The sequence below is a fragment of the Cervus elaphus genome, chromosome 19, assembly GCF_910594005.1.
Source record: "Cervus elaphus chromosome 19, mCerEla1.1, whole genome shotgun sequence".
Classification (NCBI taxonomy): domain Eukaryota; kingdom Metazoa; phylum Chordata; class Mammalia; order Artiodactyla; family Cervidae; genus Cervus; species Cervus elaphus.
In genome coordinates this window covers 37,351,671-37,378,620 of record NC_057833.1, presented here as the reverse complement: position 1 = coordinate 37,378,620, position 26,950 = coordinate 37,351,671, and the positions used below count along the sequence as shown (strand labels likewise).

Below are 26,950 nucleotides of genomic sequence, written 5' to 3'. Positions count from 1 at the left end.
CCAAGCTGGTTTTAGAAAAGGCAGAGGAACCAGAGATCAAATTGCCAACATCCACTGGATCATCAAAATAACAAGAGAGTTCCAGAAAAACATCTATTTCTGCTTTATTGACTATGCCAAAGCCTTTGCCTGTGTGGCTCACAATTAACTGGAAAATTCTGAAAGAGATGGAAATACCAGACCACCTGACCTGCCTCTTGAGAAATCTGTATGCAGGTCAGGAAGCAAGAGTTAGAACTGGACATGGAACAACAGACTGGTTCCAAATTGGGAAAGGAGAACGTCAAGGCTGTATATTGTCACCATACTTATTTAACTTATATGCAGAGTACATCATGAGAAATGCTGGGCTGGATGAAGCACAAGCTGAAATCAAGATTGCTGGGAGAAATATCAATAACCTCAGATATGCAGATGACACCACCCTTATGGCAGAGAGTGAAGAGGAACTAAAGAGCCTCTTGATGAAAGTGAAAGAGGAGAGTGAAAAAGTTGTCTTAAAGCTCAACATTCAGAAAACTAAGATCATGGCATCTGGTCCCATCACTTCATGGCAAATAGATGGAGAAACAGTGGAAACAGTGGCAAACTTTATTTTGGGGGGGCTCCAAAATCACTGCAGATGGTGACTGCACCCATGAAATAAAAAGATGCTTACTCCTTGAAAGGAAATTTATGACTAACCTAGATAGCATATTAAAAAGCAGAGACATTACTTTGCCAACAAAGGTCCATCTGGTCAAGGCTGTGGTTTTTCCAGTGGTCAGGTATGGATGTGAGAGTTGGACTATAAAGAAAGCTGAGCAGTGAAGAATTGATACTTTTGAACTGTGGTGTTGGAGAAGACTCTTGAGAGTCCCTTGGACTTCAAGGAGATCCAACCAATCCATCCTGAAGGAGATCAGTCTTGGGTGTTCATTGGAAGGACTGATGGCAAAGCTGAAATTTCAATACTTTGGCCACCTGATGCAAAGAACTGACTCACTGGAAAAGACCCTGATGCTGGGAGGGATTGAAGGCAGGAGGAGAAGGGGACTACAGAGGATGAGATGGTTGGATGGCATCACCAACACAATGGACATGAGTTTGAGTAAACTCCAGGAGTTGATGATGGACAAGGAGGCCTGGCGTGCTGCAGTCCATGGGGTTGTAAAGAGTCGGACATTACTGAGTGACTGAACTGAACTGAACTGAACAGACATATATATACTTCTTGGTGACTCAGACGGTAAAGCCTCTGCCTACAATGTGGGAGACTCGGATTCGATCCCTGGGCCGGTAAGATCCTCTGGAGAAGAATATGGCAATCCACTCCAGCACTCTTGCCTGGAAAATCCCATGGATGGAGGAGCCTGGTAGGCTATAGTCCATGGGGTTGCAAAGAGTCAGACACAACTGAACGACTAAACTTAAACTTATGTATATAAAAATAAAAAATAAAATGAATGAGAAACTCTATGTATTGACATGGTATGATTGCCACAGTATATATTGTATTGTTAAATGAAAAAAGAATTTGTGTGTACTGGCACAAAGATAGAAACATAGATCAGTGGAACAAAATAGAAAGCCCAGAGATAAATCCATGCACATATGGACACCTTATTTTTGACAAAGGAGGCAAGAATATACTATGGAGAAAAGACAATCTCTTTAACAAGGGGTGCTGCAAAAACTGGTCAACCACTTGTAAAAGAATGAAACTAGAACACTTTGTAACACCATACACAAAAATAAACTCAAAATGGATTAAAGATCTAAATGTAAGACCAGAAACTATAAAATTCCTAGAGGAAAACATAGGCAAAACACTCTGACGTAAGTCATAGCAGGATCCTCTATGACCCTCCTCCCAGAGTAATGGAAATAAAAGCAAAAATAAACAAATGGGACCTAATTAAACTTAAAAGCTTTTGCACAACAAAGGAAACTATAAGCAAGGTGAAAAGACAGCCTTCAGAATGGGAGAAAATAATAGCAAATGAGGCAACTGACAAAGAATCTCAAAAATATACAAGGAACTCCTGCAGCTCAATTCCAGAAAAATAAGCAACCCAATCAAAAAATGGGCCAAAGAACTGAACAGACATTTCTCCAAAGAAGACATACAGATGGCTAACAAACACATGAAAAAATGCTCAACATTACTCATTACCAGAGAAATGCAACTCAAAACCACAATGAGGTAACATCTCATGCCGGTCAGAATGGCTGCTATCAAAAAGTCTACAAACAATAAATGCTGGAGAGGATGCGGAGAAAAAGGAACCCTCTTACATTGTTGGTGGGAATGCAAACTAGTACAGCCACTATGGAGAACAGTGTGGAGATTCCTTAAAAAACTGGAAATAGAACTGCCATACGACCCAGCAATCCCACTTCTGGGCAAACACACTGAGGAAACCAGAATTGAAAGAGACACGTGTACCCCAGTGTTCATTGCAGCACTGTTTACAATAGCCAGGACATGGAAGCAACCTAGATGTCCATCGGCAGATGAATGGATAAGAAAGCTGTGGTACATATACACAGTGGAATATTACTCAGCTATTAAAAAGAATGCATTTGAATCGGTTCTAATGAGGTGGATGAAACTGGAGCCTATTATACACAGCGAAGTAAGTCAGAAAGAAAAACACCAATACAATATATTAACGCATATATATGGAATACAGAAAGATGGTAACAATGACCCTATATGTGAGACAGCAAAAGAGACACAGATGTAAAGAACAGACTTTTGGACTCTGTGGGAGAAGGCGAGGGTGGGATGATTTGAGAGAATAGCACTGAAACATGTATATTATCATATGTGAAACAGATCGCCAGTCCAGGTTTGATGCATGAGACAGGGTGCTCAGGGCTGGTGCACTGGGATGACCCTGAGGGATGGGATGGGGAGGGAGGCGGGAGGGAGGTTCAGGATGGGGAACACAGGTACACCCATGGCTGATTTGTGTATGGCAAAAACCACCACAATATTGTAAAGTAATTAGCCTCCAATTAAAATAAAATAAAATAAAAAAGAATCATGTGTACAGTAGTTCAACATTTGTGTAACAAAAAAGGGGGGATTGAATGTCTATATAGGGAAAAGGTGTGTTTATGACTGTTTATGTATAGGATACTTCTGTAAGGATTCACAAGAAAAGATTGACGGTTGCCTCTGAGAATGGAGCTAGCTAGCCAGCAAAAGCAGTCAGAGGAGATGTCTCTTTTTATTCTTCTGTACCTTTTGAATTTTTATTGAATGAGTATATGTTCTATTAATAAGCACAATTAAAATTTAAGAAGAACCAAGCAGGATTTCCCTTGGTGGTCCAGTGGTTAAGACTCTGTTTGCAATGCAGGTTCTCATCGGAGCGAGTAGGGGAACCAAGATCCCACATGCCTTGTGGTATGGCCAAAACATTTAAAAAAGAAAAAAAAGAATAAGAAAAGCCATGCAAGCAAACATTTCAGCAATTAGAAGACAGGCTGTATACTTTGCCACAATAAAGCCATGGTTCTGACTCAGTGGGCTGTGTTTTCTCTCTCTCACTGGTTTCTCACTTTATGCACTTATGACATTCCTAGATTTTTTTTTTTTCTTTCTTTAAAAAAATGTTTCTTTTCAATTTATGGAGGTTGGCAGCAAGATGGAGAGGGTTAAAGAGAGTTAGAAAAAATAATTGGAAGGAATGTTGGGCTACAGGCAGAGCAGAGTGTTCATCTCCCCAGTTGGTGGTAGGTAATGGCTCGGTGTCATTCAAAGGTTTCTTTGAAAAAGTCATTCTTTTGTCCACTCTGGCAGGGACCAAACGCTTCCCTGAAATAATCTTTCTTTTTGTGGCTCTAACCACTTACTGTTTCATTTCAATAGTGAAAGCTTAAACTGGAGAGGCCAGGGACTGTCAGGAGAAAATACTGGCGACTCTAAAGAGAGTTAGCAAGGCTTTGCCCAAAGGGGAATGAGTTTCCTGCTGTCTTTCTCTTCTTTCCAGATAATCTTCACCACAGTTTCATCACTGGTTTTGTTGTGCCTCCTGAGAGCACTTATTGTTTTGTTAGAAGTCAATTGGCCTACAGGAAAGGCTGTTTGCATTTGGGGGTCCCTAAATGGTTTTTGGTTTGGGGTTTAAGATAGACCCATGTCTATCGTTTTTCACCTGTGGTTTTAGTTTGTTAAGGACATGATTTCAACAGGAAGTTCTTTTCTTTGACTTCTGGAAATTCAGATTTGAGAGTTAAGTTACTTCAAGAGATAGATGGGGATCATGGTCTGGTACATTTATAAAATAATCTTATAATTAATAAAATCATTTATTTTTAATGAATAAAATCATAATCATTTATATCTTATAATTAATAAAAATTTTAAAATTAATTTTAAATAAAAATTCTAACATTGAAGTATTATTTTTTTTAATGTATAAAATGGCCTACTCAATCTCAGTAATATTACACAGTTTGTCCACTTGGTGGCATCCAAATATTGAGGAGGAATCGTTTGCTTTAAAATTTGGTAATTTACCTGGTAATAGCAGGGGAATGGTTATGGGCTTTGGACAATTGTGTATCTTAAATTATAATCATCAAAACTTGGTAGAAATGTGAAATTGTGATATAAAAGTGTCTAAATACAAAATTATATATGTGCCGCGCTGTCACATATGTCCAACTCTTTGCAACCTCATGGACTGTAGCCCACCAGGCTCCTCAGTCCATGGGGATTCTCCAAGCAAGAATACTGGAGTGGGTTGCCATGCCCTCCTCCAGGGGATCTTCCCAATCCAGGGATCAAACCCAGGTCTCTTGCACTGTAGGCAGATTCTTTATCATCTGAGCTACCAGGGAAGCCCAAGAATACTGGAGTGGATAGCCTAACCCTTCTCCAGGGGATCTTTCCGATTCTATACTTAGAGCTACATGGTGTGTTATGAATGCTGACAAAAGTTTAAAGAAAATACACAAAAATGAAAATAACTTGTCCCCCCCCCCAAATTTCTTAAATGATTTTTGCTTTGGTTTTGATTTTTCCAGCTTGAGGTGTAATTTACACACAGTAAAAGTCACCCAGTTTAAACGTAGCAATTTGATGAATTTTTGTAGTAATGTACAGTTCTGTGGCCCTGTTACAATCAAGATATGGTTCAGTCACTCTAAAAAGTATGCTCCTGCCTCTTTTAAGTAGATTCCTTCCCCTGCCCTTGGCCATAGGTGACCACTGGCCTGTTTTCTGTTACTATAGTCTTGTTTTTTAGAATTTCATATAGCATGTGATCTTTTGTGTCTGGTTTCTCTCACTTAGCATGTTTTTGAGGTTCATGATGTTCTTTAACTTAAAAATATTAGTAAAGCAGTCTGAAAGGCATGGTTGAAAAACATACATGTGTGGTTGCACAGCTTGTGATAATACTATAAACTCCTGAATTATAAACTTTGAAATGGTGACTTTTATTGAATGTGAACTAAATCTCAATTTTAAAAAGTACATGTAAAATTTTTGAGTTCTCTTTCTCCGTTTGTAAAAATATTTCATTAATTCAACCTATTCTCACCCCCATCATTATCCACACCCCGCACTGCTGAAATGTTGACCTACAAAAAGAACAAAGGAAAAGGATTAAGAACATTTATTTATATATGATTCATGTTGATGTATGGCAGAAACTAACACAATATTGTAATGCAATTATCCTCCAATTAAAAAAAATTTTTAGAGCTATAGTAATAAATTATGAGCTGCCATCTATGGGGTCGTACAGAGTCAGACACGACTGAAGCGACTTAGCAGCAGCAGCAGCAGCAGCTGCAAAAAAAAAAGAAAGAGAGAGAGAGAATACTTATTTAGTTTCCACATGCAATAGGCAAGTTGAGAAGGAAGGAGATTTCCAGTGGTCAGTGTTGCAATTGGAGCCAGTTTAGAAAAAAATTGCAGTTTTGGAGCCAATTATGGGTGGGAGGGGATTGTAGGAGGTTAACATATATATCTAAAAATATGATTTGGGCAGTAGCTGCAAGTTTCTCTATAAACTTAACACATCCTAGAGAGCTGACTGTGGAAGTTAATTAGCTTCATGCATCTTAATACTGTTGTTACACGAGGCCTCCCTGATGACCGCAGTGCAATGGACTTAGCAGAGCGGTTCAGTTGCTTGGCCAAACCAGATTGCTTTGGCTAAACTGGGGAGGGGAGGGTCCTGTCAAATGCGGTTTATTTGCATGTGGCCAGCAGCCTGCTTGTTCCCAAATGACGTAAGAACCCCTGTTCCCACGAGTGTGATTCTGGCATGAAGCTGAAAGTGTGTGCTCTTGGCTGAAGATGAGCACAGGGGGCATCCAAGAGGGAGCCTCAGCTCAGGAACCCAGTGCTCTGTTTTTGTCCCTCCAGCAAACCCTGGTCCTATTACTGTGTCTGCCCTGGGCTGTGGTAGGCATTTTTAGCAATTTTTATTCTGCTCAAAGACCTTGATCTATTTGTTCATTTGGATTTTGTGACTTAAAAAAATCTTGGTGGTTTCATCTGTCTTTCTCTTCCATTTTACCTTTTGCTCTTTGTAATTTATTTTTACTCTCTGTGAACATTTGTATAACATGTTTCACAGAAGCAGAGTGATACTGCCTTACCTAGGAAGCCTGAAGTGAAGTCGCTCAGTCGTGTCCTACTCTTTGTGACCCCATGGACTAATGTAGCCCACCAGGCTCCTCCGCCCATGGGATTCTCCAGGCAAGAATACTGGAGTGGGTTGCCATTTCCTTCTCCAGGGGATCTTCTTGACCCAGGGATCGAACCCAGGTCTCCCGCATTGCAGACAGACACTTTAACCTCTGAGCCACCAGGAAAGTACCAATATTTGTTTTTATTTATTTCTTTGACTATGTTGGGTCTTAGTTGCAGCATGTGGGATCTACTTCCCTGACCAGGGATCAAACCCCAGGCCCCCTGCATTGGGAGCATGAAGCCTTAACCACTGGACCACCAGGGAAGTCTAAGCACATATCTAAATCGGGCTTCTTTTTTATGTACCCCAGTTCTTTGGGGACCCCCTCAAGCCCAGAAAAAGTGCAGTTTTTCTGTCTGTTCTTTGCAGAGCTTCTATGAGAGGGAGTCTATCTATCAGAGTTACAGAGAATCCTGTATGTCTTAGGAAACCATTTTTGTAAATTACACACTGTACATTGTCTCTCTTTATCCTAGAGAGAGAAAATCTCATCTAGTCAGCTTACTATAAAGGAAAAAGGGGAAATAATCATCTCCTTTTCCTCCTTGAGGCATATGTTTCACTTATTTTTTAAATGAAAACTTCTGCCTTAGAAAACTTCAAAGAATTAAGAAAAAAATATGAATGGATCAGGGAAAGAATTCAATTATAAACATACATGAATCATTAATTAGCTCCTCTCTTTCCCATTTTCCTGGGGAGCCAGTGCTGGTTCTGACCTGCACACACTTGCCTCTCTTATTATGTAGGTACAGCTGAGTGACTTTAAAACTAGCGTGTGTCTAAGAAATACACTTTGAAAACACCATACCTGTAGACCCAAAGGGGAAATTCTGAATATTTTGTGGGAATAAAATGAGATTGTAAAATAATAGCATCCTTCAATTACAGCCACAGAACAAAAAGGATAGGAAATTGAGCAGGGAAAAACTTCCTAACGGTTGTGCCCTGATCCAACACTCTTCAATAGATATGCTTAGTTTGGTCTGGACAAGTGCTGTGGGGGATCCCAAGATGCCTGTCTGCAGTCTCAGAGGTTCTGAGTGTCCCTGAGATACTAGGAGCGTGCCAATTGGCTAAAATTACTGCACACCATTGTTTTTCTTCTTCCTTTTTTTTCTTTCTCTTCTTGCTTCAGTCTCTGCCAGGTCAAAGTAGCCAGGAGCTGCGGATGACTTCTGATATGGTGGCTGATAAATGCTCTGCTCATGGACCTCCAAAAGGCTATACCTCAATAGCAACTATTGAATTTTTTTTTTTTTATTTGACTATACCAGGTCTTAGTTGTGGCATGTGGGATATTCAGTTGTGGCATGTGGGATCTAGTTCCCTGACCAGGTATCAAATCTGGGCCCCCCTCTAAGCATGGAGTCTTAGCCATTGGACCACCAGGGAAGTCCCAAAATCACCTATTGAATTTTTAAAAAATACTCATGTCCAGGCCCCACCCTTAAAGAATCTTAACTGAGTTCACAATGGAGCATGGTCATCTTTAAAAGTCCTAAAATAACTCTGATGTGCGCTATGATGTTGAGAATCAGCCCCTGTGATGGTGGGGCTGGTGGTAGCGTCACAAGGACAGAGATCCAGCTCTGAGATATCCCAAACCCATCTAAGCCCTGTCCCCACAAAGACTGTACTAGCCACCTGTTGTCAGGTGCCACAAAACTGACAGCTCTGACCTCTTTCCTAATCCACTCGATCCTCTCCCCCAACTTCCCTCTCCCCACTATCTGTTCTCATCTCTTTTATGGGCCACTAGGAAATTAAATCAGCTGTAGGTCCTGGAAAGGTCTTCTTCTTTCTCTGCTGAGCTTGAAAAAAAGTAAGAGTGTAGGTCACTCAGTCGTGTCCTACTCTTTGTGACTCCATGGACTACAACCTGCCAGCCTCCTCTGTCCATGGAATTCTCCAGGTACGAGTACTGGAGTGGGTAGGCTTTCCCTTTGCCAGGGATCTTCCTGACCCAGGAATCATACCTAGGTCTCCTTCATTGCAGGCAGATTTTTTACTGTCTGAACCACCAGGGGAGCCCATAAACTGAAGATTGGCTTACTCACAGGATAACTGAACAATTGTGGCTCAGATGATTAAGAATCTGCCTGCAATGCGGGAGACCCAGGTTCCATCCCTGGGTTGGAAAGATCCCTTGGAGAAGGGAATGGCAACCCCGCTCCAGTATTCTTGCCTGGAAAATCCCGTGGACAGAGGAGCCTGGTGGACTATAGTCCATGGGCTGCAAAGGGTTGGACATGAGTGACTAACATACACACACATATGCTCTTTTGTGAAGTATTCACTCAAGTTTTCACCCATTTTTAACACTGAGTTCTTTGCCTTATTATTATTGAGTCATAAGAGGTCTTTATATACTCTGGATATAGACACTTCATTAGATATTTGATATGCAAGTTGTATTCATTGTCTGTTGGTTGATATAACAAGCTCAGCAAACTCCACAGTTTACAACAATACAAATGTATTATCTTATCTATCTACAGGTCTGAAGTCTGGTAGGGGTCTCACTGGACTGAACCCAGCTGTCAGTAGTTGCACTTCTTTCTGAAAGTTCTTGGGGAGAATCTGTTTATTGCTCACTTGAGTTGTTGGCAGAATTCAGTACTTATGTTGTAGGACCAAGATCTCCATGTTTTTGCTGGTTGTAAACTGATGGCCATAACTGATGGCCATTCCTAGCCTCGAGGAGTGGCTCTTGGCCCCCTTCCTCCATCTTCAAAGCCACATTGTCATCAACGGAACTTTCTGTGTGGCATCTCTCTGCCTCTTCCTCTCTCACTACAGCTGAGAGATGCTCTCCTCTTTTAAGGGTTCATAAAATTAGATTGGGCCTACCTGGATAATACAGGGTAAACTTTACATCTCAAGGTCTTTAACCTTAATCATATCTGTAGAGTCTCTTTGCCATGTAAGATAATATATTCATAGGTTCTGGGGATTAGGAAATAGATGTTTGGGAAGGATGTTATTTAGCCTACCATGCAAATGTTTTCTCCTAGTCTATGGTTTATCATTTCATTTTCTTAATGATGTTCTTTGAAGTACGAAAGTCTTTAATTTTGATGAAGTCCAACTTAATGAATTTTTTCTTTTGTCAATTGTGCTAAGAATACTTTGCCTAACCAAATGTCATAAAGATTTTTCTTACTTTTTAAGAAAGTCTTATAGTTTTAACTCTTCAATTTAGATTTATGACCCATATTTGAGTTAATTTTTATATATGGTGCTAGGTAAGGACCTGCTTACTTGTTTCATGTGGATATTCAGTTGTCCTCAGCTTCATTTGTTTAAAAAAACTCTCCTTTCTCTCATTAAATTGTTTTGGCACCTGTGTTGGAAATCAATTGGTGATGATTGTAAGCGTTTATCTCTTAACTCAGTTTTTTCCACTGATTTGTATGTCTATCTTTGTGCCAATATTATACTGTGTCCTTTTCTAGGTATTTTAAAGGTTTTGTTACTGTTAAGAATGGAGTTAAAATTATTTTGAACCTAAAATATTATTAACTCAGGACTATTTTCCTTAAGCTCACTGGCAAATTAATATAACTCATCTATCATAATGTTATCTTGGCCTTGAAGTAAAAGGAAGATGTAACTTTTATGCATCAATTAGGTAACTTGAAATTGCTTTGAATCTATTAAATTCTATCTTTTTTTTTTATTAAATTCTATCTTATGGGACTAAGTTGCAAAGATGTCAGAGATTTTGTTACTAGTGTTACATTAAATATCTTGACAACTGAGTCAGTTGTAGTGAGGTAGATGAACCTAGAGCCTATTATAAGGAGTGAAGTAAGTCAGAGAGAAAAACAAATACTATATGTTAATGCATATATCTGGAATCTAGAAAAATGGTACTGATGAACCTATTTTCGAGGAGGGCATAGAGACATAGACATAGAGAATGAACTTGTGGACACAACAGGGGAAGTAGTGGGTGGAATGAATTGAGAAAGGAGCATTGACATATATACACTATCATGTGTAAAACAGCTAGCAGGAAGCTGCTATATAACATAGGGAGCTCAGCCTGGCACTCTGTGATGACTGGGGGGAATAGGGACCAGGAGGGAAGTTTAGAGGGGAGGGGAGGGAGGCCTAAGAGGGATATATATATATATATATATATTTATATATATATGTATAATTATGACTGATTCTTGATATTGTATGGCAGAAACCAACACAACATTGTAAAGCAATTTTCCTCCAATTAAAAAGATTTTTAAAAAGAAACACATTAATTAATCATTTAATGGAAAAAAATCTTAAATAGTGTTTATAATTATATATGCACAATCCTTTGATATAGGTAACAGTTCCAAATTTTGTTTCTTATTTCTTTTAGGTCAATCTCCAGAATCCCGTAGAATCTGCAACATGCCAGTCCCGAGCTTGCCCAACATGGACGCCATTTTCAGTGAAGCCCTTCTGCAGGTGCGGAAGCGGTACCCTGGGTGGCTATCTCCGGAGGCCTGTGTCCGTGCAGTCCAGGCTGCTGTCCAATATCCATATGACATGGGAAGCCAGAAGGAAAAGGAGCTGGGCCTGTACCTTAATACCTCAGGGCAGGCCAGGGCCCTGCAATATGCTTTCTTTGCTGAGAGGATGGCAAATAAGTGGTCCACTCCCTCCAGGGCTTCCTGGAAAACAGCGTCGGGACAGCCCATCTCCTCTGTTGGCGTTCTCGGTAAGAACATGACCAATGTCACTCCCCAAATCTGCATTTGTCAAGTGCTGCCATTTGCTTTGGGCCACCACGTGCTGGGCTCTTTGCTGAACGTATCACTTTTTTAGTTAACTTAATTTTCACCCCAGCCCATGAACTATCTTTGCATGTGAGGCTTAGAAACACTAGGCCTTCTCAACAGTGAACTAATTAAACTCTAGTTCTCTAATGCTACATTTGTCTGTTTCCAGACTCTGGGCATTTTTAAACTCATTTCTGCCTCTTACATGTCTCTCATCCCTGGGTTTCCCAGCAAGATTATGATATGTACCATATTTCAAGGTGTGGCCTGTCACTCCTGTAGCTAGGGATTGGGAATGAAGGCTGTGTCTTTCTGGTCCTTGCATCTATTCACTTCTCCTGATTCAAAGCCACTATCCCCAAATTCATCTGAACCTGAAAGATGGGCTTCCTTACTTTTTTCCCCTTGAAAATTTCTCAAACAAAATGTCTTCTTTCCTCAGAAGCTAGCTCTCCGAATGGCTTCTTTGGGCCACTATCCTAAACTTCACTTAGTCTTAGCCTTGGCCCAAGAATGATCTTGGGTGGATTCCAAATCCCCTGAAATAGTAAGTGGAGTGTTGTATGTAGTAGCCTGTATACAGTCTTCTGGGAGAGGAGGTCCGAAATTTACTAAAAGCACCAACTTTCTTAATATTCACCAAGCTCTCTAGCACCAGTGCAGTGTGGATGGGAAGAGCCTTCTCTACATCTTCTCAGTCTATAGTTATCTCAGTGAAATTCAGAAATAAAGTAGTGTGTCTTCAACACAAACATACTGTGCTCCTTGTAGCACTGACTTCTCTGTTCACTTGTGATTTTTTAAGGAGATGGATAAATAGTATGGCAAAGAACAGAGTGTACCTTTTTATATTCCCTCAGCAACACCAATATTTGTTTCTAGTTATGTACTTACCTGTTTCTTCTTTCCTGTATTCCTTCAAGCCAAGAATAATTAATGCAGAATAATAGTAAAAACTATCTGTAAAATAATAGTAAAAACGATCAGTATCATGTTGGTCAACCATCATTTAAGAATTTCCCTGTTTCCTTATCGTGAGTTTTTTAAAATGACTTCAGGTTTGTGTCTGGCATGGAATGTTTAAAAGTTCGAGTTTTTTTAAGTATACACCACATTGTTCTGAAAAATATTTGCAAAAGCTTTTAAACTACGTAGAAGACAATGTGGATAAAAATAAAGTGAGAGAGCTGGTGATTTCCCCCTTCTTCATGTTTATCTGCTTCCTGCTCTGCCCGCCTTGGTCTTGGTGACGCAGCCTCCCTCTGAACCCCATGTCCTCTGGAATGCACCCACAGCCTCATCTGGCTCACCAGTGGCTCTCCATCTGTCTCCTGCCTGAAACCTGACTTAACCCCGGGCACTTGCTTCTCCTGCAGCCCTCTCAAGAATGCTGTTGCTTCTTCCCACTCTCCCTGGACTTCGCTGTCACTTCCCCTCTCAGACCACAGCCCCTTTCTGGACACTCTTCCTCTGTGGTCCCGCCATCTCCCTGCCTGCTCTATCCCTCCTCATCACTGTCTGTGCTCCCCTGCCTTGGCTCTCATTTTAGTACCTGGCTCACAGTTATCCGCTTTGGCCCAAATCCTGCTGCTGTCCTTGTTGTCCTCATCCCCTGTGTGGAGAATCCATCCAGCCCTGTTGCTTCTGGGTTCCTTCGCCTCCTCAGATCCAGTGACATTCTCCTCACTTCACTTCCGTGACCCACACTTAGGGTTTCACCCTGAACATATCTCCACCACTGAAATGTGAACTTGTGTTTTTTCACTACAACCTTCTGTTTTTCTACATCCCTTTCTCAGTTATTCCAACTGCATCCGTTACTTGATCAGCTCTTTTAATCTCTACTTCCTTCTCTATTCAGTTTTCATTTCCAGTCATCACTTCAGATACTGTCTTGCCAACATCCTCAAAAGCCATGACTCATTGTCCTTTCATTGGACTCCCTGGAAAACCCCAGCCCTGATGAGCCCAGGTTTGCACTTCAGTGAGCCTGTGCTCTCAGATTGGGTCGGCACCACTGCAAGTCCACTTTCTCTCACCTCGCCTGGGCTCTCAGGGCTGTCAGAAGGGGAGAAGACTGCTGTTTACTAGACACTGAAGAACCAGTAGTCAAAGCATCCCTTATCCTTTATTTACTTCTCTGAGTAGAAGGGGTTCTTGACGAGATTTAATTACAGGGTAGTTAAAGGCAGTGACTTGGTCCAGGAACAGGACTCCTGGTCCCTGTCTGTGTGTGTTTAGTGAGGAAAATTTAGGAAACTAAATTCAATATACATGCAGTATTGACCTATGAAAACATAATTACCAACAGTGAAAAGCTTGGTCTTTCAGCCCTACTTTCTTGAGAACTTTGAGACCCCAAGGTTGTGAGAAGTTAGTAAAGAACTTTTTGAGGGAAACAGTTACTGGTTTCATGTATAATTTTAGTGATTAAATGAAAAAATATCAGTTTATAGAACTGAAGAAGATCTAAAATAATAGCTGATACTTCTTTTTTTTTTCCCCCAACAAGACATTGTTTATGAATCATAAGAGCAGCAAGGATAATTCTGCTTTAGATTAACAGCTGCATTTCGAGGGCCCAAGTTCAGGCTTCCCTGGTGGTTCAGTGGTAAAGAATCCACTTGGCAATGCAGGGAATGTAGGTTCAATCCCTGGTCTGGGAAGATCCCATGTGCCATGGAGCAGCTAAGCCCCTGCACCACGACTATTGAGCCTGTGCTCTAGATTCTAGGAACTGCAACTATTGAGCCCACCAGAAGGAGAAGCCCATGAACCACAATTAGAGAATAGCCCTCACTCACTGCAACTAGAGAAAAGCCCACACAAAGCAATGAAAACCCAGCATAGCCATAAATAAATAAATAAAAATATATTAATAAAAGGTCCAAGTTCTGTTTCCAGGTTCTCTAATAGGACTGATAAGGCTAGTACCTTATAGCCTTCTACTTTGTAGAAGTAGCAATTTCTACAGAGAGCTGTGACATGCTTTGTCTGATTTGATCTTCACCAAAACTCTTGAGATCAGAGGTTCAAGCAATAACATTCCCAATTTGAAGAATTTGGAAACTAGGACTGAGTATAGTGACTCCAAGTCACATGCTGAAGGCGTGGATAGGACTATAACTCAACCAACTGCTCTTAGAATTCCTTCCCATCCTTCTATTTCTACTTGAGAAACCATATATTCTGTACTAAAGGTGCAGACTCTTCACATGACCTGGGTTCAGACCCCAGCACACCTACTTGCTAGGCATCAGACCTCAGGGAAGTTACTTACATCTTCAGTTTGCTCATTTGTAAAGTGGGTTAAATGATAGGACTTAACTCATAGGGTTGTGGTGAGGATTAAGAGTTAATACATGCAAAGTGCTTTAATGCATTTCTAATGTGTTCCTTATGAACACTCAATAAGCTTTAAGTTGTTTTTTTTTTTAAGCTTTACTATTAATAGTATAAGGTAATTTAACATGGAAGCTTTCACGCTTACAAGGAAGTGAGTAAAATTATAGCTAAGACACTTCTAGAAAGCATTAGTCTGACCCACTCTGTGGTTAGGACCATGAGTTGCTTGGAGCCCCAGAGGTCCTTCAGCAGACCTGCTCTGAGAGGTGAGTGCAAGGAGGTGTACTCCACCCTCCGGTAGCTTTCCTTCTCTGCTGTGTTCAGTTCTATCATCTGTATCACGTTATACTTTACAAAGCACTTTCACGGAAACTTCTCACAAGTCCTTATTGTTCCTGTGAAATTGTACTCTCTACATGGTAGGAATTTTATATGAAGCTCGGGACTGAAAGCCAGGCGGCCAGGGTTTTGAACCCCCAACTCTCCCTCCTGTTTATGCAGGCTGAAGTTTAGGATATGAGCTGCTACAGCAGTGAGAGCTATCCAGCCTCCTTGTCACTGAGTGAAACACACATGTTTAGTAAATTTGCAAAACTGCTTTAAATAATTCAATATATGTATTAAATAATTTAATATGATTTAAAAATTAAATATATTCCAGAGGAACTAAATCAATAATTTCTAATGATTGATAACATACTATATTCAAAACCAATCCTCACAAGGGATTAAGAGGTATAAATTATTATATATGTAATAAATAAGTTATAAGGATACACTATACAGCACAGAGAATATGGCCAATATTTTATAATAACCTTAAATGGAATATAATCTATAAAAATCTGAATCACTATGTTATATACCTAACATTAATACAATAATGTAAATCAACTATGCTTCAATTTTTTAAAAAAGCTCTAAAGCTAGTCAATGTGAAGTGCAGAAGAGTAATATGTACATAGCTTTCACTGAACTGTTTCAGCCACAGCAGGTTGATCAGGTAACAGATAACCTGCTGCTATAACAGGTAACAGTCTCAACAGCTTAACACAATAAAGATGTATTTCCTCCTCACTCTCAAGATAATTCTAAAACCAGGTTCTTTCCAACTAGTGGCTCTACTATTCTCCTGGACTAGAGTCAGCAAACTTTTTCTGTAAAGTGCTAGACAATAAATGTTTTAGGCTTTGGGGGCCTTACGTTCTCTACTGCAACTGCTCAACTCTGCTGTTGAGGACGAGTATAGCCACAGACCATAAGAAAACAAATCAGTCTGATTGATTCCAGTAACACTTTATTTATGGACACTGAAATTTGAATTTTATATCATTTTCAGGTGTCACAAAATATTCTTACTCTTTAATTTTCAGCTACTTAAAACATAAAACCATTCTTAGCTCACAGGCAGTACAAAAGCAGGCAGTAGGCTGGATGTGACCTGCAGGCCAACACCTGCTCTAGGGGCTCCTCCAAGTCCTCAGAGTTGATCTCTGCATCCTCTGTACCCAGGTGGTAATGAAGGATCTTGTAGGAGATTTTAGGGGCCTTCCCATAAAATCTTTTTTTTTTTATGGGACCTTCCCATAAAAGGGAAGGTATGGCCTTCCCATACCACCCTTCCCCCATTTCCTTGACCAGAATTAGTTATAGGCCCTACTGGGATATAAGAGGTCTAGAAAGTACAGCCTCCTATGTGCCCAAGAAGAAAATGAAATGGTGTGGGGAAGAAACAGCAACATATTTGCCATCAAAAAATTTTTCTATATTTTCCATTCTTCTTGCCTTTCTTTAAAATATTTCTCACTTTCCTTTTCCCTTCCCCAGCCAGGTGGTTCATCATTTCCAATTTCACTGTTTCAGTATGACCTTTCTTTAAATATTTCTTCAAATATTTCTTCTTTATCTTGAAATTTTTCTTGACTCATCTGACCAAAACTAACATCTTTCCTTTGAAGCACCAAAGAACTTCTCTCATCACTTACCTTACATTACATGGTAAATATTTGTGAATTTTTCTTCTTCCCATTGCTATATTATAAAATCCTTAAGGGTTGTGTTAGTGTTAGTCACTCAGCTGTGTCCAACTCCTTGTGACTCCAGGGACTGTAGCCCACCAGGCTCCTCTGTCCATGGACTTCTCTAGGCAAGAATACTGGAATGGGTGGCCATTTCCTTCTCCAAGGGATCTTCCTAACCCAGGGATTGAACCCTGGTCTTCTGCATTGGAGGTAGATTCTTTAACATCTGAACCATCAGGGAAGTCCTGAGGGTTGGTACTACACAGAGTTTTAGTTACAGCTTTCTTGAGATGAAACTCATATGTGATGAAATTGACCCATTTAAAGAGTACAGTTCAACATAAAATGGTGCAGCTGCTATGAAAAACAGTATGGCAGTTCCTTCAAAAATTAAAAATAGAATTACCATACAATCCAACAATTCCACTTCTGGGCATATCCAAAAGAACTGAAGGCAAGAACTCAAACAGATATTTGTCCACTCATGTACATAGCAGAATTATTCCCAATAGTGGTATAATGGCAACCCAAATGTCCTTTGACAGATGAATGGATAAACAAAGTGTGCTACATATGTATATTCAAAGGTATAATATTCAGCTTTAAAAGGTGGGGAATTCTGACACATACTACATGAATAAACTTGAGGCTCTTCTGCTAAGTGAAATGAGCTAGTCACAAAAGGACAAATACTATTTGATTCCACCTATATGAGGTATCTAGAGTACTCACAAGTATAGAGTGTAGAATGATGATTGCCAGGGAGAGAAATGGGGAGTTCTGGTTTAATGAGCACAGTTTCAGTTCTGCAGGGTGAGAAGAGTTCTAGAGATGAATGGTGCAAGATGGTGCTGGTTACACAGCTTTGTGAATGTGCTTAATGCCTCTGAACTGTACACATAAAAATGGTTATGATGTTAAGTTTCATGTTATGTGTATCTTACCATAAAACGTTTTTAAAATACACAGTAACAATGTCACCAAAAGAGGAACACACTTAAGTTGTTTTTAGATATTTGTAAAGTTGTCCAACCATTGCCACAATTTTATTTTACTTTTTTAGATTAAAAAAAACTTTTTTTTTAAAGTTTTTTGGCTGTGCCCCATGGCCTGTGGGGTCTTAGTTCCCCGACCAGGGATTGAACCCATGCCCCCTGCATCAGAAGTGTGCAGTCTTAACCACTGGATTGCCAGGGAAGTATGCCACAAACAATTTTAGAACCTTTTCATCACCCTAAAAGGAAACCCTGTACCCATTAGCAGTCATTCCTCATTGCCCTTCCTCCCAGCTCCTGGCAACTACTAATCAAGTTTCTGTCTCTATTGATTTCCCTATTCTGAACATTTCATATAAAGGGAATCATGTAATATGTAACTTTTTGTGTCCAACTTTAACTCAGCATAATGTTTTTTAAGGCCCATCCACACTGTAGGATGTCTCATTTACTTTTACAGCTGAGTGATTTTTCCAAAGGAGAGATATATTGTCCATGCATGCTCCGTTGTATCTGATTTTTTTGGACCCTGTGGACTGTAGCCTGCCAGGCTCCTCTGTCCATGGGATTCTCCAGGCAAGAATACTGCAATGGGTTGTCATGCCCTTCTCCAGAGGATCTTCCTGACCTAGGGTCCAACCTGTGTCTCCTGCCTTTGCAGGTGGATTCTTTACTGCTGAAACTACCTGGGTAGCCCCAGAAAGAGATGCTACCTTTTGTTTATTCATGTTGATGGACATTTGACTTGCTTCTTCTTTTTAATTTAATTTTACTTATTTGGCTGCACCTGGTCTTAGTTGCAGCACACAGGATCTTCTTACTTTGTTGAGGTATGTGAGGATGTGAGCTCTTAACTGCAGCAAGTAGAATCTGAGAAGGATTCAAACCCAGGCCCCCTGCACTGGGAGCATGGAGTCTTAGCCACTGGACCACCAGGGAAGTCCCTGGCTTATTTCTTTTTTCTGGCTATTTTGAATAATGCTGCTATGAACTTTGTATATAAGTTTTGTGTGGACGTATGTCTTCATTTCTCTTGAATTATGTATATAACTACCTACTTACCTACTCATATGGTAACTCCATGTTAAACATTTTGAGGAACCTCCAACTTGTTTTCTATAGCAACAGCACCATTTTACAATTTGCCATCAGTGAATCAATTTCTCCATATTCTCACCAGAACTTGTTATTATCTGTCTTTTTAATTATGGCTATCCTAGTGGGTATGAAGTGGTAGTTCACTGGGATTTTGATCTATATTTCCAAAATGACTAGTGGTATTAGGCATCTCTTTATATGCTTATTGGCCATTTGTATATCTTCTTTGGAGAAATGTTTATTAGATCCTTTACCTAATTTTAAATTCAGTTGTCTTTTTATTGTTGAGTTCAAGTTCTTTATATATTCCGATACAAGTACCTTATCTGATATATGATTTGAAAATATTTTTTCCCATCCTGTGGGTTTTTTCACTTTCTTTTTTGTGTCCTTTGAAACACAAAAGTTTTTAATTTTGATGATGTCCAATTTATCCTTTTTTTTTATTGCTTGTGTAATTGATGTCATTTCTAAGAAATCATTGCCTAATCCAAGGTCATGAAGATTTCCTCATAAGAGTTTTATAGTTTTACTCTTACTTTGGCGTTTGATCATTTTAAGTTATGTATGGTGTGAAGTAGAAGTTCAACATCATTCTTTTATGTGTGAATATCCAGTTGTCCCAGCACCGCTTGTTGAAAAAGTCTATTCTTTCCCTATTGGCACCATTGTTAAAATTTGATTTTCCATACGTGTATGAATTTATTTCCAGACTCTCAATTCTATCTCATTGATCTATATGTCTGTCCTTTATGCCACTATCACACTGTCTTGAATACTGTAGATTTGTCAAAAGTTTTGAAATTGGGAAGAATGAATCTTAAAACTTTGTTTTTTTTTTTTCTATACTCTTTTGGCTATTCTGCATTTCTTATATTTCTATATGACTTTTAGAATCAGCTTGTTAATTTCTGCACAATATCAGTCGGACTTTTGATAGTTATTGCACTGAATCTGCAGATTTACTTGGATAGTATTGCCATCTTAACAATATTGTCTTCTGATCCACAAACATGGGATAGCTTTCAATTTATTTAGGTTTTCTTTCATTTCTTTCAGTAATATTCTTTGGTTTCTCGTGTGTAAGTCTTAAAGTTCTTCCTCAAATTTATTCTGAAGTATTTTATTCTTTTTAATGCTATTAAAAGTGGAATTGTTTCTTAATTTCATATTTAGATTGTTTATTATAGAAATACAATTGATTTTTATATATTGATCTTGCACCATACAATCTTGCTGAACTTGTTTACTATTTTGAATAGTGCGTGTGTGTGAATCCTTTTTATTGTTATACCCCCTGGAGCACATAATACAGTTCCTAACATTAACTAGTATTCAATCCAACTGTAGTCCTTGAGTTGCTATCTTTGAATGCCACGTTTCCACAGAAACCTTCCATTCACTGAACAATTTCCCATTTTCCAATACCATGGAATCATTTTTCTTCTCTTTCACTCTTATCTGCAGGCTTAGGAACAATGGGCCAAGGCATTGTCATTTCTTTTGCAAAGGCCCAGATCCCCGTGATTGCGGTAGAATCAGACAAGAAGCAGCTAGAGACTGCAAGCAAAATGATAACCTCCATCTTGGAAAAGGAAGCCTCCAAAATGCAGCAGAGTGGCCACCCCTGGTCAGGACCAAAACCCAGGTTAACTACGTCCATGAAGGAGCTCAGTGGCGTGGATTTAGTCATTGAAGCAGTGTATGAGGACATGAACCTGAAGAAGCGTGTCTTTGCTGAACTATCAGCTGTATGCAAGCCAGAGGCATTTTTATGCACCAACACTTCAGCCCTGGACATTGATGAGATTGCTTCTTCCAGTGACCGTCCTCACTTGGTCATTGGCACCCACTTCTTCTCACCAGCTCATGTCATGAAGTTGTTAGAGGTTATTCCCAGCCGATTCTCTTCCCCCACCACCATTGCCACGGTTATGAATTTATCAAAAAAGATTAAGAAGATTGGAGTAGTTGTAGGCAATTGTTTTGGATTTGTTGGGAATCGAATGCTGAGGTCTTATTATGATCAGACATACTTCTTATTAGAAGAAGGCAGTAAACCAGAGGAGATAGACGAGGTGCTGGAAGAGTTTGGTTTCAAAATGGGACCTTTTAGAGTGTCTGATCTTGCTGGGTTGGATATAGGTTGGAAATCCCGCAAAGGGCGAGGTCTTACTGGACCTACATTGCCTCCAGGAAGTTCTGCCCGAAAGCGAGGTGGCCGGAGATATTGCCCAATTCCTGATATGCTGTGTGAGTCAGGACGGTTTGGTCAGAAGACAGGTAAGGGTTGGTACCTTTATGATAAGCCCCTGGGGAGGATTCACAAACCTGATCCCTGGCTTTCCCAATTTCTGGCACAGTACAGGGAAACCTATCACATCGAACCACGTATCATTAGCCGGGATGAGATCCTTGAGCGCTGCCTATATTCGCTCATCAATGAGGCATTCCGCATCTTGGGAGAAGGGATGGCGGATATCCCAGAGCACATTGATGTTATCTATTTACATGGGTATGGATGGCCAAGGCACAGGGGTGGGCCCATGTTCTATGCTTCCACAGTTGGGTTGCCCACGGTGCTAGAGAAGTTGCAGAAATACCACAGGCAGAATCCTGATATTCCCCAACTGGAGCCTTGTGACTATTTAAAAAAACTGGCTTCTCAGGGAAACCCTCCTCTGAAAGAGTGGCAAAGCTTGGCAGGACCCCCCAGCAGTAAACTGTGATTCAGCCTTTTAGGTTTTGCCTTACCTGCTGCCATCGGGCAACGCTCACTGAATTTCATAGAAACTAATCCAAAGAGATTCAAAGTAAGATTGCTCTGAAATACAAAAGGAAAGGAATAATCAGTTGGCTAAAACCCCTCCTTGGATCTTCTGTCTGATGATTCTAATGGGTCAAATATTCAGGAATGTGCTTCTTATGCCAGGGATCTGTCTGTATCAGATAAATGATTTCAATTGCAGTGAATAAACTTGTGTTAACGTTGTAATAGCTAAGAAGAGAGGCTCAGCAATAAGTTGAGGTTCCCAGTACCTTGATCATTTGAGAAATATGTCATCAATTATTAATTGATAAATGCATAAATTCGTGTTGAGTCTTTCACCCTCACACACGTGGCAGTGATAGGAAATCTTATGGACCCTTCATTCAACAGATCCTCATTGTCCATCCCTAAGCATCTTGCACAACACTTAACAGACCTAAAACTTGGAGGGGCATTTATTCAGCAAGGAAGACTGTGATAAAGGCTTCAGTTCAGACTCTCAGAGGTAGAGTGGAGACAGTTGACAGGGTAGGGTCGGCAGTAGGGGTCTCTATGCGTGAGCTTGGAAAGCTGCCCAGGGGGAGGCCGAGGTAGTAGCCAGGGGCAAAGTTTCAATGGCAGAAGGGTATTGAAGTTTAGGCAAAACACAGTTGGAAGTTAGTGAGGAAACCACATACTTTGGACCAGAATGGGAGTCAAAGGAGCTGAGAAAGTCACACTCAGTATTATCATTTCTGTCCAAGGCCCATGTGCAAAGTTGTCCTTGCTGCTTGCAAGAGGCTCAGTAATGTCTGATGATAATTTCTTCAAGACCACTAGATGTCTTTATTTACCCTTCTATTCAAGCAGCAGTAATGGAAAGTAAACTCTGGGAGATCGTGAAGGACAGGGAAGCTTGGAGTGCTACAGTCCTTGAGGTCGCAGAATAGGACACAACTGAGCAACTGAACAACAACAACAAATTGATAACAGTGTAAGGTGGGAATCTCAGGGATCTAACCTCCTCTAATTCCGTGATTAAGTAATAATACCAGTTTCCTGGTCATGGGAAGGCTTTGTAATGTTGTGTATGAAATGGTTGAATCCTGACAAGCCTAAAATTATTGAAAAACAAATTTTGTGTAATTTTGTTATAAGAATTCTTTTCTTTTTACTTTTTGCCTTGTTTGGTTAAAAGTTGAGGGACTAGTCAACGCAATAACTTGTACACAAATGTTTAGAGCAGAACTATTCATAACAGCCTCAAATTGAAAACAATCCAAGTGTCCATCAACTGATGAATGCATAAATAAAATGTGAACTGGCCATACAGTAGGATATTATTTAGTCATAAAAAGAAGAGAAGTGCTAATACATGCTACAACATGATGAATCTTGAAAATATTATGCTAAGTGGAAAAAATAGGCAAATCTATTGAGATAGAAAGCAGATTACAGTTTTCCAAAGGCTGAATGACTGGGGGTAGGGAACAGGGTGTGGCTGATGATGGATACAGAGTTTCTTTCTGGGTTAATGAAAATGTTCTGAAATTATTGTTTTGATGGTTGCATGACTCTGTAAATCTACTCAAAACCATTGAGTTGTATACCTTAAATGTGTGAACTGTATGGTATGTGAATTATATCTTAATCAAGTTAATAAACAAGTAAGCAACTTGTTTACTTACTTAGGAAGTCTTGTGGACCCTTCATTCAACAGATACTCTGTGCGCCCGTGAACCTCTTGCATAGCACTTGGCAGATCTAGAATCTGGAGGGGCATTAATTCAGCAATTCCTTGTCATACAAGGAAACAAATAGGCTTAGGTTATTGTCCTTCAGGGTAATGTGAATGAATTGGTTTTTACAATATTTTCGCCAATGAACCCAAACAAAATTACCCAAAGTTCAAACAGAGAAATCTTGAATGAATATAGTACAAGTTTTCATTGTAAAAAGTAAACCAAAAACAAATTAAAAAACTTTTAGGATGTGCTTTGAATTGTAATTCAATTTAGAATAATTTTTGAGATATGTATTGTTGGAGTTTATATTATTAAAGAGATAAATAGAAAAAAATCCTGAAAACAGTAACTCTGTCTGCAAAGTAACTTAGTTTCAAATTAATGTAAATTTGTTTCAAATTAATAAACACATAACTTTTTCTTCTTTAGACCTTGAGTAAATTTCAATTTTGAGTTCTTTTTTCTTTTTTTTGAGTTCTTAAAACTTATTTTCCTCCTACATTCTCCTCTAGATTGGGGTTTTGACACTAGAGTGTCTATAAATAGATTTTTATGAGTCCATAATCCCTGAAACTTTATGCTAATATTTGTGTGTATGTATCTGACTGCATTTCTTAGAAAAGGCACCATATCTTATCTTATATCATATTCTCTGAAGTGTCTGTGACTCAGTAAATGTTAAGGACCAACATTTTATATGTATCATGGGAAGAAGAAATATGAGTTCATTTATCCTTATTTTGTATCAAAGGAGGCAAAACTAATTCAAACTATTGGGTTCTGCAAATAGCAGTGGTTAATATGAAGAAAACCTTTCCAGGATATACTATCCAATTATTGAAAATGCACTTGCTTAAAGGCTTATTTTGTTATTAAAAATTTTTAAACTATCTTTCAAAAAAATCGCCTTCTGAATGACATTTTAAAAATGTGTTCTAATAGTAATTGATTCTGACAAGAACTACATATTACAAGCATCCTTGAAGCTTTGCCATAATACTCCAGCTTTGAAGATGAGACTAATGATGTTCCTTAAATCAGAAAAGCCACTGTGCAGCTGAATTGCGATCTGCTTATTCGCTTCCAGCAGAAATAGGTGTGCTTGCAAGAAAGAGGGTGAGAGGGCCTAACTCCCTTGATTAATGATGTTGCAGAAATGTGCCTACAAATCATACTCCACAGCACTGTTGTCCAGTCTCTTTGCGACTCTTTGTGACCCTATGGCCTGTAATACGCCAGGCTTCTCTGTCCACCATTTCCTGGAGTTTGCTCAAATTCATGTCCATTGAGTTGGTGATACCATCCAACCATCTCATCCTGTGCCATTCCCTTCTCCTCCTGCCCTCCATCTTTCCCAGCATCAGGGTCTTTTCCAATGAGTTGGCTCTATACATCAGGTGGCCAAAGTATTGGAGCTTCAGCAACAGTCCTTCCAATGAATATTCAGGGTTGATTCTTTTAGGATTGACTGGTTTGATCTCCTTGCAGTCCAAGGGACTCTCGAGAGTCTTCTCTAGTGCCACAGTTCAAAAGCATCAGTTCTTTGTGCCGAGCCTTCTTTATGGTCCAGCTCTCACATCTGTACATGACTACTGGAAAAATCGTAGTTTTGACTATATGCACCTTTGCTGGCAAAGTGATGTCTCTGCTTTTTAATACGCTATGTAGGTTTGTCATAGCTTTTCTTCCAAGAGCAAATGTCTTTTAATTTCATGGCTGCAATCACAGTCCATAGTGATTTTAGAGCCCAAGGAAATAAAATCAGTCACTGTTTCCACTTTTTCTCCATCTATTTTGCATGAAGTGATGGGACCAGATGCCATGATCTTAGTATTTTGAATGCTGAGTTTTAAGCTAGGTTTTTCACTCTCCTCTTTCACCCTCATCAAGAGGCTCTTTAGTTCCTCTTCACTTTTTGCCGTAAGGGTGGTATCATCTGCATGTTTGAGGTAATTGATATTTCTCCTGGTTGCTTCTCCCAAACCAAGATATTTCTCCAATCTTGGTTTCAGCTTGTGCTTCATCCAGTGCAGCATTTCACATGATGCACTCATTTCACATGATGTACTCTTCACGGTGACAATATGTAGCCTTGATGTACTCCTTTCCCAATTTTGAACCAGTCAGTTGTTCCATGTCTCATTCTAACTTGCTTCATGACCTGCACACAAGCTTCTCAGGAGACGGGTAAGGTGGTCTGTATTCCCATCTCTTTAAGAATTTTCCACACAGTTGTGATCCACACAGTCAAAGGCTTTCAGTTCAGTTCAGTTCAGTCACTCAGTCATGTCCAACTCTTTGCAACCCCATGAACCGCAGCATGCCAGGTCTCCCTGTCCATCACCAACTCCCAGAGTCCACCCAAACCCATGTCCATTGAGTCGGTGATGCCATCCAACCATCTCATCCTCTGTTGTCCCCTTCTCCTCCTGCCCTCAATCTTTCCCAGCATCAGGGTCTTTTCGAATGAGTCAGCTCTTCGCATCAGGTGGCCAAAGTATTGGAGTTTCAGCTTCAACATCAGTCCTTCCAATGAACACCCAGGACTGATCTCCTTTAAGATGGACTGGTTGGATCTCCTTGCAAAGGCTTTAGCATTGTCAATGAAGCAGAAATAGATGTTTTCCTGGAGTTCCCTGGCTTTCTCCATGATCCAACGATTGTTGGCAATTTGACCTCTGGTTCCTCTGCCACTTGGGAACCTGAAATTTCTAGAGTCTTACACTTGTGTTTAAAATAGACACTTAGAAAGTCAGAAATATTGCAGACTCATTAGATTAGCGGAACTCTCTTGGTAGCCATTGATGAGATTAACCCAAATCAAGTTCTCTGGACTATGTTTTAAAACAACTTTAATCATATACACTATTGATACTATGTATAAAGTAGATATCTAATGAGAACATACCTCACAAAGCTGTACAATATCCAGTATTGTTTCCAGGGCACGCTGTGTAGAGGTTTCAAGCCAAAACCAGTTTCTTCTGTTTATTGCTTCAAGTATATTTCTAAGTTAGGAGACAAAAGTAGAGGGAAATTCTATATTTAGATTGTCTACACTTAGAAAGTCTCCAATGGACCAAACTAAGAAAAAGATGACCCTTGAACTACACGAGTTTGAACAGTGCAGGTCCAGTTAAACTTGGATTTTTTTTCCAGTGGTAAACATTTCAGTACTACACCATCTGTGGCTGATGGAATCTGCTGACACAGAGGAGCCAAAGCTGAGAAATTGAGTATATGGAGGGCCCACTTGTCACTAGTGGTAAAGAACCTGCCTGCTGATACTGGAAACTTGAGACATGGGTTTGATCCCTGGATCAGGAAGATTCTCTGGAGAAGAGCATGGCAACCCACTCTACTATTCTTGCCTGGAGAATCCCATGGACAGAGGAGCCTGGCAGGCTACAGTCCATGGGGTTGCAAAGAGCTGGACATGACTAAAGAGACCTAGCATGTATGCACTATAAATTATGGCTGAAATTTTAGACTGGGTCAAGGGTCAATGACCCTAACCCCAA

General features: G+C 39.8%; 1 protein-coding gene across 1 annotated transcript in view; it reads left to right on the top strand.

The window, feature by feature from the left end:
- The window catches only part of EHHADH (enoyl-CoA hydratase and 3-hydroxyacyl CoA dehydrogenase), a 55,084-nt gene extending 31,227 nt beyond the window's left edge, over nt 1-23,857 (top strand). The window contains exons 6-7 of the mRNA XM_043875023.1: nt 11,074-11,415; nt 20,403-23,857. Coding sequence (XP_043730958.1) covers nt 11,074-11,415; nt 20,403-21,664 — 1,604 coding nt within the window. The 3' untranslated portion in view covers nt 21,665-23,857. The remainder of the gene's footprint in view (nt 1-11,073; nt 11,416-20,402) is intronic.
- The last annotated feature ends 3,093 nt before the right edge of the window (nt 23,858-26,950 follow it).